Below are 18,485 nucleotides of genomic sequence, written 5' to 3' on the forward strand. Positions count from 1 at the left end.
GCCCCTTTCACACGAGCTTTCCGATCCGATCAGCCTGTCAGTTTCAGGCGGACCTGATCGGATGCTCCATGCACCCCTATGGAGCAGTGGATGTCAGCGGTTACATCTCCGCTGACACCCGCTGTTATCCAATCTGGTCCGTGAAATCCAGATAGATGGAAACCCTATTTTACATCTTTCTAGAGGATCGGATTGGTTGAAAATGAAGTAAGCGGAGACAGACCTGTCATCCGCCTGCTCAGCGGGGATCGGCTGATGAGGAGGTACTAATATGCCCCACTGATGGGCACTGATAGGTGGCACTGATGGGAACTGAGAGGTGGCACTGATGGGCGGCACTGATGGACAGCACAGATGAGCAGGCACTGATGAGCACTGACTGGCCACACTATGGGCACTGATAGGCACCGTTTTCTACTTTACTGTAAGTAGGGCACTTATGATCAATGCCCTGATTACCGGTCTTAGATCCTCCTTTGAGGAGGAGCCGCTGATCCGCTGTCCTCGCCACACACTCTGACAGTGTGAGGCGAGGAAAGCCGGTAAATGGCATTTCCTCATTTACATGTGAACGACTGTGATTGGACACAGCTGATCACATGGGTAAAGAGCCAAGTCATTGGCTCTTTACCAAGATCGGGGTATTCCTAAAACCGCTGTGTTATAGGAACACAGCGCGGCCCCAATCTCCGCACTGGACGCGTGAGATCGGCCGATCTGGGGCGCTGTCATATGACGTCGTCCCAGAATGAGAGCCGCATGGCTCTGCCATCATTTGACGGTGGGCGGGCGGCAAGTGGTTAAGCCTTGACATGTTTGGGATCTATTTTCTCGACATTAGACTGTAAACACCTCAGGTGCAGGGAATAGTATGAGGCAATGGGAATCCATGTGTTCCCTGTAGCAGATTGTCATTTGTATAACATTACCTGGTGTCGCTTTCCATAAGGTATAGAATATTTTTTTCCATTCCGGGGATGAATCATTCTTGCATACATTGGAATGCCCTTGGCTACAATCTGAAAAAAAAAAAAAGTAAATTTTTTAACCACTTAACCTTAGGTAGGTTTTAGCCCCTTTTTTGCTATTCAGAACTATGCTACTTTAACTGGATACTTTTATACTTTTATATTTATAATTTTTTCACACAAACAGAGCTTTCTTTTTGTGGCATTTGGTGACCACTGGGTTTTTATTATATAAATAAAAAAATCCCAATAAGTGTACATCAACTGGTTTGTGTGAAATTTAAAGCAGCTACAAACTATGGAATAGTTTTTTTTTTTTTTTTTTAAACAAACCATATGCATATTTATACATTTAAAAATTCATCAATCCTGATGTACTAACTACCTATCTCAGCCTAAAATGGCCAGGACAATACTTATACCCCACAAATTACCCCTTTTTGGAAAGTAGACAGTCTGAGGTATTTAGTAAAAGGCATGGCAAGTTTTTTGAAGTTGTGGTTTTTGTGTCACAATATTTTGAAAAATAATTAAAAAATGTTTTTTTATTCACAACAAGCTTTTTTGTTTTTTGGGTTTTTTGTTTTACATAAAATCACCAGTGCAATACAGTGTCATCATATGACTGGTAGGTGTAGCAGTGATCAAGGATACTGACTGGTGACAGTATGTTAAAAAATAAATAAATAAATAAAAATGTTGTTAACATGCTGTCATCAGAGTGATACAACACATTACTACTCTTGTTATTGTTTATACAGTGACGTTCCCTATTACTGTATAAGCAATAATTTTAGCTGTAATGAATGGGTTATTATCCATTACAGCTTAGCTACTGTTGACATGTTGTGATTGGCTAAAGCTAATCAAATAGTACAGGTAGCCAAGTACCATGTGATAGCTGTGAGCCAATCACAGCTTCACAGCACTAAGCCAGCAATCAGGAAAGGAAAACATTCATGACTGTTTTGTTAACATAGTAATCATGTGATCGATATGGCTATTCAGTGATCACAGGATACCTCAGCTGCTCATAGCAGCCGGGTATTGGTAACATTAATCCACCGAACACATCGGTCATAGGAGCGGCATGCAGCATGCCCATGCGCAGCCAATGCTCATGAATGTGGCTGTGCCTTTACCTGCCATCCCCTCGCAGTATAACTACTGTGAGAGGTTGGCAGGTGGATAAAGGGAGCTCTACTTTACCTTTGTATTTATTCAATCCTTTCTTGACCTTACAGCTGAAGTTTAGTTTACCATGAATTTTAATGCTGCAGCTTTAGTTCCCTTACTTACCTGTAATGAAGTATGTCCCAAGTCGTGCAGATAGCTGGATCCTGCAGAAATCTCCACTGCAGGGAGGCTGGTCCTCCTCCTGCCTCTGAACTTTAATGATACTGTCAATATTGACCGTTACCCATGTACTTATCTAGTTGTAATACTGGGCACAGACAGCATTCCTATATATTAGTATGAATCTCCTGCAGAGAGTCCCCCACTTCTAGGCATGTCAATACCACCAAAATCGATCATATAAATAAATGTAATAAGGTTTGAACCCATTATGTTCCTAACTTTCAAAGTGGAAAGATAAACATATTGAAATCACCACCTTTTATAGTACACTGATATACCTTGCTGCTTCTCATTATTGACAGAGACCATATAAGGCTCTGCCTGTCATTTTATCAATCTATGTGCATCTTAAAGGTGAAAAAAGGGTGCTCTCCAAATGTTACATTGTGAAGTCATCATGCACACATAATGAGGATGCGGCATGGTGTCATCATGCATACACATAATGGGTGGACCTGTGATGTCATGATGCCATACAGAAGCTGTGTAACTCGAAGGAGACAGTGTGTCCACCCCCAGACACATCCCCAGGAAATCTAAAGGTGGCGGATCATCCCCTCCCCCCTCCTCTCCAAAACATATTCCTGGGTGTATGTAAACATCCCAGAATTATTGCGCAATTAACTCTCCAGCAGTGCTATTGTTAAATGAATGTACCTGTAGGGATATAGACAATACTTACCTTTAAAACAGTTTAATGGATTACAACATGGTACTAAATGAAATCTAAGCTGGAAAGTATACCAAAGTTTTTATGCTCTGCATTTTGTACTTTTTATCCAATTCCTGAATACTGCATAATAAATTTTGGAGACAATTTTGATGATTTGAAGAGTCCCATTTACAATATTTGGATATTCAACTATATCTAGAGATGAGGGCACATTGATGTTAGGATCAACTACATATATTTCACGCAAAATATTCAGTATTCAACAGCAGTTGTATAATAAATGGTGTCACTTGTTGCATTGAGTTACTCTTTAAGACTCCAATAGGGTGAGTGAAATACCAATTTGGAGGTGTACCCAAACCTTTTTATGCTTCAGCTATGGACATTTGAGACCCATGTAAGGCAAATTAAAAAAAAAATTATCTCTGGTTGCAGAGATATTCCTTTCAGTGATACTAAATATTATGAAAAGACATTGATAATCTAATCACCCCTTCCCTTTAGATTGTAAGCTCCATGAGCAGGGCCCTCCTACCCCTTCTGTATTGAACTGTATTGTAATTGTACTGTCCCCCTTTATATTGTAAAGCTCTGCGTGAACTGTTGGCGCTATATAAATCCTGAATAATAATAATAACAACAACATACACAAAGCAAAATTTAGTTTTTTTGGACAGTTGTACCAAAGACAAAAAATAAAAATACTGGATATTGTGTAAGAAATTGTATCAAAGGTGGCAAATTTGATATCCTACTAGCTAGATCCTTTATCCTTTAACCACTTAAGCCCCAGCCCTATTTCGGACACTTTTTGTTCACAAGTTAAAAATCAGTATTTTTTCCTAGAAAACTACTTAGAACCCCCAAACATTATATATATTTTTAGCAAAGACTCTGGAGAATAAAATGTCGGTCATTGCAATATTTTTTGTCACGCGGTAATTGCGCAGCGGTCTTTAAAACCTTTAAAAATTTTTGGAAAAATTTTGAAAAATCACATTTCACTGCATTTAAAAAATACTAAACAGTAAAGTTAGCCCATTTTTTTTTGTATATTGTGAAAGAAGATGTCACGCCGAGTAAACAGATACCCAACATGTTACGGTTTAAAATTGCGCCCCCCCCCCCGTGGGATGGCGACAAACTACGGTCAATAGAGATCTCAATAGGCGACGCTTTAAATTTATTTAACGGTTACCAGTTTAGAGTTAGAGTGTAGCTCTTTTTTTTTAATTATTGCTAACACTCTGGCGATCGCGGCGATACCTCACATGTGTGGTTTGAACGGCGATTTCATTTGCGGCTCGACTTCCATATACGTTTTTTTTTTGTGCCCGAGCTAACAGTGACAGGGGCGGCTAAATTTTTATTTTATTTTTTTTCCCATTTATTTTATTTTTTTTTTTTAACTTTATTACAGTTTTAAAAAAAAAAAAAAAATCTGATCACTTTTATTGCTGTCACAAGCAATGTAAACATCCCTTGTGACAGCAATATGCAGTGACAGGTACACTTTATGGAGGGATCGAGGGTCTAAAAGACCCTAGACCCCTCCACTACACTTCCCTGTATGCAAAATGCCGAAAACTGCGTTTTTGCATACAGCCGTTTTTCAAATTTGCCGCCTTTTGCAGCACAGTAACCCAGAAGTGACGTCATGGACGCCGCCTCCGGGTTACGTCATCGGAGACCCGATCAAAGCCGTTTCCGGCATTGATCGGGACTCCATCCAGCCGGCGGACGTTCCGGCTGGGTGCTCGGGGCTCCCAGTGGGACGGGAGCCCCGGTAAAAGCCACGGAAGGCGGCGGGAGGGGGGGCATCCCCTCCCGCCCCCCGGGTAACAATCCAGCGGCTCACGAGCCGCATCGGTCGGTACCGACGGAAAGCCAACCGTCGGCTCTAAACCACAGTACCGGGGTGATGCCTCTAGCTAGAGGCATCATCCCGATACTCTACCGCAAAGTTTACCGACGTACCCCAACGTTAGTATGCGGTAAGTGGTTAAAAAGGATATCGGGGAACTGGAGAAGGTGCAGAGAAGGGCAACCAAATTGTTGAGAGGCATGGAGGAGCTCAGGAGCTCAGCGGGAGATTAGATCAACATGTACAAATACATAGGTCCATATAGTGAACTTTGTGTTGAGTTATTCACTTTAACCACTTCTAGACCGGAAGGATTTGCCCCCTTAATGACCAGGCCATTTTTGCGATTTGGCACAACGTTATTTTAACTGACATTTGCACGGTCCTGTGATGCTGTACCTAAATATATTTGATCAACTGTCTGATTTTTATTTTTTGCGCTATAAACAAAAAAGGAGTGACAATTCTGAAAAAAAAAAAAACTATATTTTTCACTTTCTGCTATATAACATTCCCAAAAAAATAAAAAATAAAGTAAAAATCTATTTTTTTCATCCTTTTAGGTCAATTTGTATTCTGCTACATATTTTTGTCAAAAAAAAAACCCAACAAGCGTATTTTGATTGGTTTGCACAAAAGTTATCTGGCCTACAAACTAGGGGAAAGATTTAGGTCATTTTTATTTATTTTATTTTTTTTTTTACTAGTAATGGCAGCGATCAGCGATTTTTAGCAGGACTACAACATTGTGGCAGACAGATCGGACCCCTGACATTTGACACTTTTTGGGGGACCAGTGACATTACTACAGTAATCAGTGATAAAAATATGCACTGTTACTGTAATAATAACACTGGTAGGACAGGGGATAACCTAGGGGTGATTAAAGGATTAAGTGTGAGCCTAGGGGAGTGTTTTCTAACTGTATGGGGGAGGGACTTGTGAAATTAACACAGAGACCTGTGATCCTATATAGGAGGATCACAGGCGCTCTGTGATCATTTCAGAGAGAACAACGGTCTGCTGTGTTTACATCAGCAGACCGTCCTCTCAGCGGGGAGCGATCGCGGATGCCCGATGGCAATTGGTGCCGCCGGTCCTGTGGATTGGCATCTCCGCTGCCTACTGGGGACGGGCTCGCCCCCAGGAGAGCTCCTGCGAACCACCATACAAATACGGTGATTCGCGCAGCCGAGCCATTCTGCCGCAGTATATATGCGGCAGGCGGTCGGCAAGCGGTAAAGGTCATCACAGAGGACAAGGGGGCACTCTCTATATCTATAGGAAAAGATTTAGTCTCTAATACGTAAAGGTTTTTTCACAATAAGAGCTGTGAAAATGTGGCTCCCTCCAGAGGTGGTTCTGGCCAGCTCAATAGAGTGCTTTAAAAAAAGGCCTGGATTCTTTCCTAGGTGTACATAATATAAGTGGGTACTAATATTTGTAGATGACGTTGATCCAGGGAATATCCGATTGCCTCTCAGGGGATCAGGAAGGAATTTTTCCCCCTGCTGTAGCAAATCGGATCATGCTTTGCTGGGGTTTTTTGCCTTCCTCTGGATCTTCTGTGGGTATAGGATTGTGTATATGGGATGTATGGTTGTGTTTTCTTTTTTGTTTATTGATTGAGCTAGATGGAATGGTGTGTCTTTTTCAACCTGACTATGTAGATTCAATTAACATTACTTTTTCCCCCCTTATATTCCAATATAAAAATCAATAACAGCACATAATATACACAACACCCATTTATATTCAAAAGGAGCCTGATTTACTTTGCCAAATTTTCAAGTTCATTAAAATTCCAGCATAAAAGGGAAAAAAAAACACACACACATTGTGTGCAATGAAGGGTTAAGCTCCAGCAAACTATTGAAATTGATAAACAAAATAAATAATGAATGCATAGTGAACTGGCCTTCACTTCCTATAATCCCCTGTGACCTAGCATAAGTGCTATTCAAGGTTCATTTCAGTGCTGATAAGCAAGTTTTTGGAAGTAAGTAAAACAAAACACAAATGTTAAGTTAAGGTTACAATTGTTAATGTTCACATGAGAATTGCTCTCATGCAAGGTTTAAAAGAAACCATTCCACTATATTGTGTCATTCAGACGTGCACTTACTTATAGGAAAAACAAACCTAAAAAAAAAATACCACACCAAACATAGCCACAAAATAACTTTCCTATATCTGGCATACGATGGTTGTTGTGTTGTATATAGGGACGAGGTTCAGGTTTGCAGCTACTTTGAGTTTGTGTGAAATCCCTAGGATTCATGAAACTTACAAGACACAATCTTTTGGCCACAAAGTTCACAGGTTTGGGGCAGAAATATATAACTTAGTGTATGGGATACACCCCTGGTTTGGTTGAAACATAAAAGCCAATATTTTGGAGGAATGACAACCCAGCAACCCTTCTATATTAGAGTGGGCCCACAGCAGCCATATTGTCAGTTAAGTGTTGGAGCTGGTAGTGAGAGCTGTGAAAAAAGATACCCTTTTTTGGCATTGGGGATGACTTATTTGACAAGAGCTTACCTATTAGCACTTAAAAAGGCTAAAACTGAGTAATAATTTTGCCCCTATAGATTTCATTGGGGTTTGCCAGAAAGTTCCTGATTTAACTTTCAAGCCAAATTTGCAAAAGGATTTAGAAACCGAGCCTGGGCAGATACGCTCATCCCTAGAGGTCTGTTAAAGCTATGAGAAAAACAAACCACAAATTTTTACTGCAGCATCCAAACTACCGGATCTGAAATTTTTACACATCAAACCAATTTCCAATATGGGGCTATCCCAATATTTTTACTCAGAAAACCCATCAAGGAGGATAACAAAAGGACAATAGGCATCCACATCTTTATGAGAGACCACCTCAAAACTGTTTCTTCTGTGAATATAATTATGCTTGACAGCTACAGTGTTAGTTACTCTTAAATTTCTTTCTGTTACATCGCTTATGAGAAAGAAAGAGATAGAGGGATGGCAGCATGATTTTTTTTAAATCACATCCCAGCAAAAGGCGTGGTACTCTGATGACACAACACTTCTCTGCTGACAGAAAAAAAAAAAAGTTAATAGGTACGGGTTAAATTACTAATCAGCCAATTACATGGCAGCAACTAAATGCATTTAGGCATCTAGACATGGTGAAGACAACTTGCTGAAGTTCAAACCGAGCATCAGAATGCAGAAGAAAAGGGGATTTAAGTGATTTTGAACGTGGCATGGTTGAAGGTGCCAGGCGAGCTGGTTTGAGTATTTCAAAAACTGCTGATCTGCTGGAAATTTTCATGCACAATCATCTCTAGGGTTTACAGAGAATGGTCAGAAAAGGGAGAAAATATCCAGTGAGCACCAGTTGTGTGGATGAAAATACCTTGTTGATGTCAGAGGTCGGAAGAGAATGGGCAGACTGGTTCAAGATGATAGAAAGGCAACAGTAACTCAAATAACCACTGGCTACAACCAAGGTATGCAGAATACCATATCTGAATGCACAAAACATTGACCTTTGAAGCAGATGGGCTACAGCAAACGAAGACCACACAGGGTACCACTCCTGTCAGCTAAGAACAGGAAACTGAAGCTACAATTCACACAGGCTCACCAAAATTGAACAATAGAAGATTGGAAGAATGTTGCCTGGTCTGTTGAGTCTCGATTTTAGCTAGGTCATTCAGATAGTAGGGTAAGAATTTGGCCACAACATGAAAGCATGGATCCATTTTGCTTGTGTCAATGGTTCAGGCTAATGGTGGTTGTGTAATGGTGTGGGGGATCTGTTCTTGGCACACTTTGGGCCCCTTAGTACCAATTGAGCATTGTTAAATGCCACGGTCTACCTGAGTATTTTTGCTGACCATGTCCATCCATTTAGGACTAGTGTACCCATCTTTGAATGGCCACTTCCAGCAGGATAATGCACCATGTCACTGTCAAGTTCTTACCTTGCCCTCCTGTTGGGAGCCATCTTTGACATGTGCAGACTGCTGCCTCTTAAAGACTCTGATTGCATCATCACTTGCCTGCTGCCTGGGCATTGCACAGTGATGATGCTGCACACCTGACTATATCTATGACCTGATGGGTTGTAGTCCTTACCCTTGTGTTTGTGCTCCAAGGTGCATCTCTGCTAGACTCACTTCTGGATTCGACCCCGGCTTGAATGACTACCTGCTTCTGGACTTGACCCTGGCTTGTTCCTGCTCCCACTTCCTCACTCTTGCTGTGCGTTTATTATTGTTTGCTCAAAAAAAAACTGCTTTATTTTACCCGCATCCCTGTGTGGTCTGGTTTCCGGGCACCATGACAATTGGAGTGTTTACTCTCCAAAATGTGGTCGTTTCCACTGTCCTGGTGCTCCAGACCCTCCATAAAGGTGATGTGATAGGTATTCAAGAATTTGGATGTGTAATTTATACCACCGGAACATCTGAAGGTGTTTCTTGGGTTTTGGGTGGTTAGGCTGTGAAAAAGTCTCCCGCATGTGGTATCGCTATACTTGGGAGGAGTAGCAGAATGTGTTTTGTGGTGCAATTCTGAGTATATATATGAGAAGTGTTAGAAATATCTTAATTGACAACTTTTTTTTTTTTTTCCTTAAACAAACAAAACACCACACCACCATAGAATTTTCATTTTATTTCCTGCATTTTCCAAAAACTTTTGGCAAAAAATGAAAATTTTCAAAAGACTCACTATGCATTTCAGAAAATACCTTGGTGTGTTTGCTTTCCAAAACGGGGTTTCCACTGACCTAGTGCTGCAGGGCCTCCATAAATGTCATAGGCAGTTGGGAAATTTAATGTGTAATTTATGCTCCTTGAAAGCCCAAAAAGGTACTCTTTGGATTTTGGATATCTACATGCAAAAAGTCTCACACGTGGTATCCTCATACTGGAGAGGCCTAGCAGAATGTGTTTTGGGGTATAGTTATAAGTATACCTATGCTGTGTGAGAGACATACCTTTTGTGAATGACAACTTTGTAATTTTTATCACTTTTTTTGGAAAATGAAATCTGTCCAAGCATTTTAGGGCCATAAGAAATTATATAGGTAGCCAATACATCAGGAATAAATCAATTTTCAAATTACACACACACCAAAGCTTGCAGAGAAGATTACTTTCACACAGATAAAATAATTTAAACCCATTTGGGTTATTGTTACCAATGAAATGTTGCAACATACATTATGGCCTAAATTTTTGCAAAACCTTATAATCAAAACAAAGAAAATCTACCCCCCCCCCCATTTTTTTTTATTTTTAATTTATATAAAAATGTGCCCAATCGGCACATTAATTGTAAAGGTGTATGCAGGGCTTTTTGTAGAAACCTGACCATGCTTCTAGGATCCACCTCGACAGAACCAGCAGGTCTTTACCTAGGAGTCATGAGGGCTCCACCTAGAAGACAGGTGAGACCCAGAACAGCAAGGGGCTGCTAAGTGTGCAGACCCAAACTTGGGTGTAAAGACTGCCAGTCAGAGACAGACAAGTGCAAAAAGAGTTAGGCCAGAGGAGCAGTGACGAATGTTAAGGTCAGGAAGCTAAAAGTCATTTGTTGTTTTTTGGATGAAACAGCAATGCTGAATACCCCTGCGAGGGAAACTCATGTTTTACTTTATGAACTTTTTAATAAAAATGGACAAGAAAAGCCCTTAAAAAGGAAGAATTCAGCAAGTGGTTACGTCCTTAATGTGCTATCACTTGATGCTAGTTTTCTCTAGCACGCACACACAAACACACACGCATATACACACACACTTTTTCGCCAAGAGACAAAGTCGCACCAATCATCAAAATGCTAATCTGGGTTACAGTAACAGTGCTACTACCAGTGGAGAAACGAATCTTAAACAGCATTGGTTTGATAAGTGAATGATGTATCGTTTGCAAGAAACAATGTAAAGGGAAACTTTGTACTCAGGAGGCGACACGTACTCAGGAGGTGACAGAACAACATTTTAGTAAACAAAAAGAAAATCAAAACTGAAATAAAATATTGACTAAATTCCCATCCTATAAAACCAGGGCAAAAAGCCCCCCTAAATCACAATAAGAACTTACATGCAAAAACAATGTTAAAAAATGGTATGTATTCATTACAAAAATATGTAAATTAAGGAAAAAATACCTTTTCTTCCACCCCAACAGCTTTGAGAGCTTGGCGTCCTCTGTGTGAAAGTGCCAAATTAATACTTCTCCCACTCACAGTTTTGGCTGTTCTTATGTCTGTTGAAAATGAAATAATTAGCACAATGGATAGTCTCAAATCATGGGTGCGTATTTAATACATATTGGGCCCCATTCACACTTGTGCAAAAATAAAAAAAGTGTGTCTGCCCCACCTCCCCCCCCCCCTTTCTATCTATACCAGACCCTTAACCAAGCATGCAGCCTGGCCGGTCAGGAAAAAGGGGGGGAGGAGACAAGCAAGCACCTCCCCCCTTCTGAACCATACAAAGCCACATGCCCTCAACATAAGGGGTTGGTGCTTTGGTGCAGGGAGGTACAATGAAGCCCTGCACCGCCATGCTCTGAACTCTTGACAGACAATTCCATCTTCACCCGCGCCGCGATTACGTCACTCCCTTAGTTCTGTTTTATCAGGGAAACAGAGCTCCTGATATATAACGGGCAGCTGTATCACTGACAGCAAAGTGCCAGTGGTTACAAAAGGCTGCCGTAATCGGCAGGACAGAGCTGTTTGTTTGAAGACTTAATTCTGCACAATGCAGCAGATGGCCAGGTGATGCCGAGGTAGTAGGAGCTATGGCACCGCTGTACCTCGTTTTGCCTCTGCCTGGTCCTGGCTCTCCTGCAATGCACAATTATTTATTTCAGTAGGTATAAACGTAAGTATGGCTTAAAACGTTTGGGTTCATACCCTTTGCCATTCATGTGGTGTATAACGAATAATATACAGTATGTTTTGGTATAGTTAGGGCTTTTTTTCCTCAAAAAATAAGTGCAAGTACCCCCTCCTTCCAAGTCACTCCTTGCCTCTGCACCCTACCCACAGCCAAGCACCGTCCCTTGGTTCCACCCCCTAGCTACCTCCCAGTACTTTTTAGAGAAAACAGAACCAAGTATTGTTTTTTGATGCTTTCTAAGTATTTTGTATGTAAATTTGGTAATAAGAAGAAAAGCAGTAAAATAGATAAACTGCAGCCAGCGAAAATACCCTCCAGCAACAGTAGATCCCCAAGAAACAAAAGACACCCCCAGCAACAATAGACCCCCTTCAACAAAATACCCCACGCAGCAACAATAGATCCACCAAGAGAACAATAGACCCCACCAGCAACAATACATCCCCCAGCAAGCAACAATAAATCCCTCCTGGAAAGAATTGGCCTCCCAGCAACATAAGACCCCCCTTAGCAACAATAGACCCCTCCCTCAATAACAGATACTCCCAGCGAAAATAAATCCCCCCTAGCAGATACCATTATTAGACCCTCCAGCACCCAGTGTCATTACATAAACTCAGTGCTGGAGGTGCCGGAAAGGCGTTCCCCCATGTTCCCCCTGAAAAAAAAAATAATCCCCTGGCTATGTATGTCCTACCTTCTCTTGCTTCATAAAGATCGACTTGAAATCCCTTTTTTGCAAAGAAGCATGCATTTAATCCGCCAACCTGCAGAATACATACGAGAAAGATAAAATGTTATTGTTTTATTAATAGCCCTATATCCTAAGGCTCATGTATTACAATATTACATTCTGGAATACAGGTTACTAACTGTCAAGTGCTGGAAACTTTTAATGGTTCAAAGTGAGTGTTTATTGGGCACACAGAAATGCAGACAGCAACATATTTACACCAGTAGATAAACCTTTTCAGTTATTTGGTCAACACAGAGCTGATTTACTAAAGAAAATAAATCGGAATGGGTTTTAATCACCATAATATGCTTGCATCTCATCTTGCTGCCTTCATTTTCTTATATCATAACACGGCACTCGTCCAATGTCGTTTAGCTGAGCAATAGCTCAGCTTCGTAACCATCTAAATATTGTTCAGATAGGCAAAAGGTCCTTGCTACCTCAAAAAGGCATAGCCTTTATTTATAAAGAGAAGTAGGAATTTATACAGTGCTAGTTTTGTGAAGTTTACTCTCAGTTGCCCTGTGAGGTGCTCTCTGGATTCTGACTAAAAGAGGTAAAATTAAACACACAAGCAAAGTGAAGTTAACCTTTTGGTTTTAGCACAGTTGGGCCAATTTGTTTTCTGCTACATATTTTTGGTAAAAAAAAAAAATCACAATAAGCGTATTTTGATTGGTTTTGCGCAAAAGTTATTACGTTTACTAACTACGGGAAAGATTTTTATTGTTTTTTTTTAAATTAGTAATGGCAGCGATCTGCGATTTTTTTTTTTTTTTGCGGGACTGCAACATTGTGGCAGACAGATCGGACCCCTGACTGACATTTTTGACACTTTTGGGGGTACCAGTAACATTACTGCAGTAATCAGTGCTAAAAATATGCACTGTTACTGTAAAAATGACACTGGCAGGGAAGGGGTTCACATTACTGTTGTTCAAGGGGTTAAGTGTGTCCCTAGGGGCGTGATTCTAACTGTCAGGGTGCGTGGCTTGTGAAGTAATAACAGAGACATACAATCCTATACAGCAGGATCACATAGCCTCTGTGAATACTTCAGTGAGAATGACAGACGGCTGGGTTTACATCATCGCCCCCTAGAGTCTTCTGAGCGAGCGATGTAGTACTATGTCGCTTTGCCCAGGAAGCATAAAATTGCGGCGGGTGGTCATTATGTGGTTAAAACTTCAAGCTAAACTCCACACATATCAAAAAGGCACAATTTATACAGCTATCTAATCAGCACCCAGGGGCGTAGCTACAGGGGTTGCAATTACAACCGGGCCCCATGCTCCAGGGGGCCTGTGCAGCTCCCCTGTACACCTGGTTAGGAGGGGCGGCGGGGCAGCATGTATAAAAATCACTGTCCTCCTTTTTCCTCCTGTAGCTGCAGAGGGAAAATGGAGGAGATTGGTTCCTCTGCCCCCGCCACTCCTCCTATCCAGTTCACTTGTTTTCTGCTGTCTCTGGGCCTCTGTGTGCTCCCCTGGTTTCCCCCCCTCAATGTGCTGACCCCCCCCCCCACTGTGCTCCCTCCCCTCTCCTGCCGGCTGCTGCAGGGGATGTGTCAAAATAGAGAACCAGGAAGGGGTTGGTAAATATGTAATTTACCAGCTCCTTCCTTTTCTGAATGGACAGAGAGTCAGCGACATTGTAAAAAAATAAAGTAAAATGCTAAAAAATAATACAATTAAAATACCAAAAATAAAAACTACTGACACCAGTGGGTGAACTTCCAGATCACACTTGCGACTGGGCCCTGGCATTCCACCACCGTGGGGAGGCCCCAGGATGGCAGGAAGGGGGCCCCCGCTGCAGAACTTGTGAAAGGGCCCCTCTGTGGGACCATTATAAAGGGCCCGCAGCGAGAGTAAAGGGCCCCAGGATCAGTGGGAACAGCCCCAGGCTTAAAAGGCAAGGGTCCTGGCCAGGGGTCCGGGGAGCCCTTCATGGTTTCTTGCACCTGGGCCCTGAAGGTTCTAGTTATGCCTCTGTCAGCAGCGGCCAGTCCATAAGGGGCAGAGGGGCACCACCCCCCTAATCTCTATGCATCGGCCCCTAACGCATATAGATCTACGAGGTGTTTTTTTTTTTTAGCACATAAGAGCTGTAGGCACTGTGCCCGGAGCCCACCCCCTTGTAACATTAGCGAATGAACATTCACTATTGTTTTCCTACTTCACCTTCCGGCCAAGCAGGACAGGAAGCAAGTCCTAAGACTGGATTGGCTGGGAGCAAGGCGCCCGCGACTTGAAAGGGGTAAGTGCAGAGCTGGTGAGCGGGCAGGGGGTTTGTTTGCTGCCCCCCTCCCAAAAAATTGAGCACCACCTGCCACTGTATTTAATCATTAATACATAATTAAAGTTTGGTAAGCAGGGCTGCTGTTTCACGGGACCCCATACAGCCTACCAGACCCTCAAAATTAGCGAAACAATATTTTCACTAAAAATACACTAAAATCATTAGTGGACACAAATGCATCATTAGTTTTTTCATTCATTCTAAATTTACAAAATTCCTGTGTAGCACCCTCCTAGGTAGGTGCTAGGAAAACCATAAGGGAGGCCCTGTCTGCTTATCAGGGGGGGCCTAATTGTTTAGCTAGGCTGTCATGTGTTTCCAGGTTTGACTGTTGGGCTTGGGGAGTCTCCCCATTGTATCCAACAAGGGCTCTCATTGGACAGTGGAGGAAACCTGGCCAATAGCACACCAGGGCTTGAATCTACCCCAGAGGGCAAAATCTGCTGCGGTGGATCCTGGGAGGGGATATAAGTCTGAGGGGAGCACATGACAGGGTGTGTTTGGCAGGAAGCAGAGTCCCAGGAGGAGGGTGACGGCTGTCTCTCCTCCTGTCAGCGTCAGGAAAGGTGCCCTTGGCGGTCTGCCTAGAGGACAGAAGGTTGAGCTGAGCTGCAGAGAGGGATCCAGTGTGCTGTGGACCGAGTGGAGCTGCTGGGGCAGAAGTTTCCAGGAAAGCAGTGTCGTGAGTACTATAAACTGCCCAGGGGTCTGCCTAGGATAGGGGACCACTCCAGAAGGTCAGAGGGATCCAGGAGCCAGCTAACCAGGAGGAAGCTTAGCAAGGGGTGCCCGAGTCTAAGCCCTGAAGGGAAATGTGTGTGTCAAGAGGGTGTTGGTGCGGGCCCTGAAGCGTTAAGCAGATGTACAAGTAGCTACCTCAAAGGAAAAAGTGTTAAGGAAGGTTTTACAAGGACTTTGTGCCACAAGAAAGTGACAGGAGTCAGTTCAGTGCTAACAGACCGCAAGTCAGTGTTCATTAGCGCCAACCGGCATTGACTGGCATTCAGCAAGCGTCAAGTCAGTTGTCCCCCTAATATTGTGCATAGTTGAGCCAGAAGAGTATCCCACTCTTCCTTTCTCCCATCCAAGTTCTCAATAAACTAAAAAACCCAAAGATACTGGACTGATTCTTGTCTCAGTGCTCACACTTGGAGAATATGCATAATTGTGCTACTGTTGCTAACGGTAACCCTGGCAGACCCATATCCAGCAAAACGGCTGGGAATCCTGCTACACCTGCTAAATCTAAAAAGATAACATTGAATTGAGTGGGGATGCAGCAACATATCCATAGAAACACAATGGAAAAAAACTAATAATAAAAAAAATTATATATTGAAATGATTAAGGGTGGGTTCACACCATAAAGGTGCTTCTGAGTGTGCCTGTTTCTGAGTGGTGAGTTTTACACAACCTATTCATTTTATTGGGTTGCCAAGCACGCAGGAATGTGCAAAAATGACTGGTGTGCTGCCACGCAGCTTTAACTGTCTAGCAGTTGTTATTACATGTTATGTTATGCTATGTTATTGGTATCTTTCTTGCACCCCTGCTGTTTCTGGTTAGATGGTTTCTTCCATCCTCCATTTTCCTGCTGTAACTGCCATTTTGTTTAGATGTTATGAGGAGACTGCAGAGTGTGGAAGCTGTGTAACTTCATTGTAAATTTACCTATGGAAAAGCCTCTATGTTTATGCCTTTGCTAACTTGAAGCATAAAGAAGCATTGGAGAACACCTCTGGAGTCTTTATTCATTGAGTAAGCTATCTGTTAGAGCCATCATTCAACCTGCTGCACACACTTGCAGACTGGGGGTCTACAAGAAGGTCACGGGTACAACCGATGCTGAGACAGAACAGTAAATTTACAAGAATACACATCTTCGGAGAGTGCATTTCCAAGGGGTGCTTGAAGTGGGTTTCCAGTTGTTTCATCACACAGGTATCTCTGCAGCTTCAGAATAGTAAATTTCCAGCTTCAGAAATGTAAGTACCACACCTGTGTGTCACCAGAAGCATTACACTGCATATGAAACCAGCCACCTACTGAATGCTTCATTACTGTTACAGCCTTCTGAGGTGATCCAGTTTGAACTAGTTCCAGCACAAGCCACTATTGTAATAAAAAATACCTCAGCCCAGCCTGCTTAATAACAGAAGTCACTACTTACAGAGCTGAGCTCTGGCAGATTTCTAACAAGACACCAGAAATACAGTACTTATTATGTCTGACAGAGATCTCACAGAATTACCTGAATTTAGTCAAGATAAAGCAGACTCCTTACTTCATTCTGCTCGTCCTGTCAGAGCCCCTCATCCATCCTTGAAGGCAAGGGAGGTTTATCAAGCAAGTAAGGAAGAAACATCTAGTAACCTGACTGCATTGTGGGAAAAGACTTTAAGTTGTATAACAGCCACTAATGAAACTAGCAACAATTCTGGGCAATTGAACACTGCTCTCTCAAGGGTTAAGTAAGCATTTGAGAATTATAAAAGAATTTCTGAGAAGTACTATTCCCTATTGTCACATTCCAACATAGAGGAAGCTGCATTGGAATTAAAAGGACTTTACTTCTAATGACCAGCAGAGGCATAGCACATATCTTGAAGCAAAGGCACAGATAGAATGTAGATTGGCACAGCTACATGAAACTATATCCTGTAACTCTGCTTCTTCCAGACACTCAGGAAAATCTTCTAGGTCTGCCCGCTCATATCATAAATCTTCTTCTAAGTCATTGCGGTCCTGCTCTATAAGGTCAATACTGAGCGACCAAATACTCAAAGCTCGCCAAAAGGTTGCAGTAGCCCAGGTTCAAGCCGCCTGCTCTGAAAAAGAAGCAGCCATCAAGGCAGAAGCTAAATGCAAGGAAGAAGAAGCTAAATGCAAGGAAGCAGAAGCTAAATGCAAGGAAGCAGAAGCTAAACGCATTCAGGCAAGAATACAAGCAGAAACAGAGGCTCAGCTAGAAATTCTTCAGAAGAATAGAGAAAAGGAAGTAGCTTTAGCAGAGTTATCTGTCTTGGAACAAGCCCTATTGGAAGAAGAAGGAGCAGCTTGTACCAGCTTGGCTGCTTTTCAAGACCCTGTTGAAAGGACCCTACAGTTTGTCTTAACTCAGAACCACGACAATACAGTCCCACCTACAGTTGGAGATTCTTCTCATAATCATCCAGCAAGTGGATCAGAAGGCAATGTGTCGCCAAAGCAAGCTGGTCAACTAGACACACCTACTAACAGAGACCCTCCACAACTACCACACGTCACAAAATCAAGTGAATCAACCTACGCAGCTCATGTGCCACCACAACCCTATGTGCATAGAGATTACAAGGGCACAGCAGAAGACTACAGAATGAACTCTATACCCCCTTTGATACAGCTCTCTTTGACTTCAAATGCTCAGAGACCTTCAGACGACAGACCCTTACCTAAATTAAACCCATCTGCAACACCTTTCTCTCTACCTACCAGCCAACATCAGATACCAACCATGGTCCAAGACGGCGCACCATCAGTAGACCCTGTGGCTATAAAAACTGAAAGCACTGACATTGCAGAGTTCAGCAAGTATATGATTTGACGAGAGTTGATTACAACTGGACTGTCTGGATTTGATGACCACCCAGAAAACTACAGGAGTTGGAGATCTACATTTAAGGCGGTAACCAAGAACTTGGACATTGATCCTCAAGCAG

The 18,485-nt window shown here is 42.4% G+C and overlaps 1 protein-coding gene across 1 annotated transcript in view; it reads right to left on the bottom strand.

Moving 5' to 3' along the window:
• Positions 1–18,485, bottom strand: part of KMO (kynurenine 3-monooxygenase) — a 104,811-nt gene that overhangs the window by 58,683 nt on the left and 27,643 nt on the right. The window contains exons 2-4 of the mRNA XM_082251414.1: positions 12,448–12,517; positions 11,012–11,109; positions 930–1,019 (exon numbers count right to left, since the gene is read on the bottom strand). Coding sequence (XP_082107540.1) covers positions 930–1,019; positions 11,012–11,109; positions 12,448–12,517 — 258 coding nt within the window. The remainder of the gene's footprint in view (positions 1–929; positions 1,020–11,011; positions 11,110–12,447; positions 12,518–18,485) is intronic.

Source organism: Pelophylax lessonae (assembly GCF_965119305.1).
Source record: "Pelophylax lessonae genome assembly, chromosome: 3".
Classification (NCBI taxonomy): domain Eukaryota; kingdom Metazoa; phylum Chordata; class Amphibia; order Anura; family Ranidae; genus Pelophylax; species Pelophylax lessonae.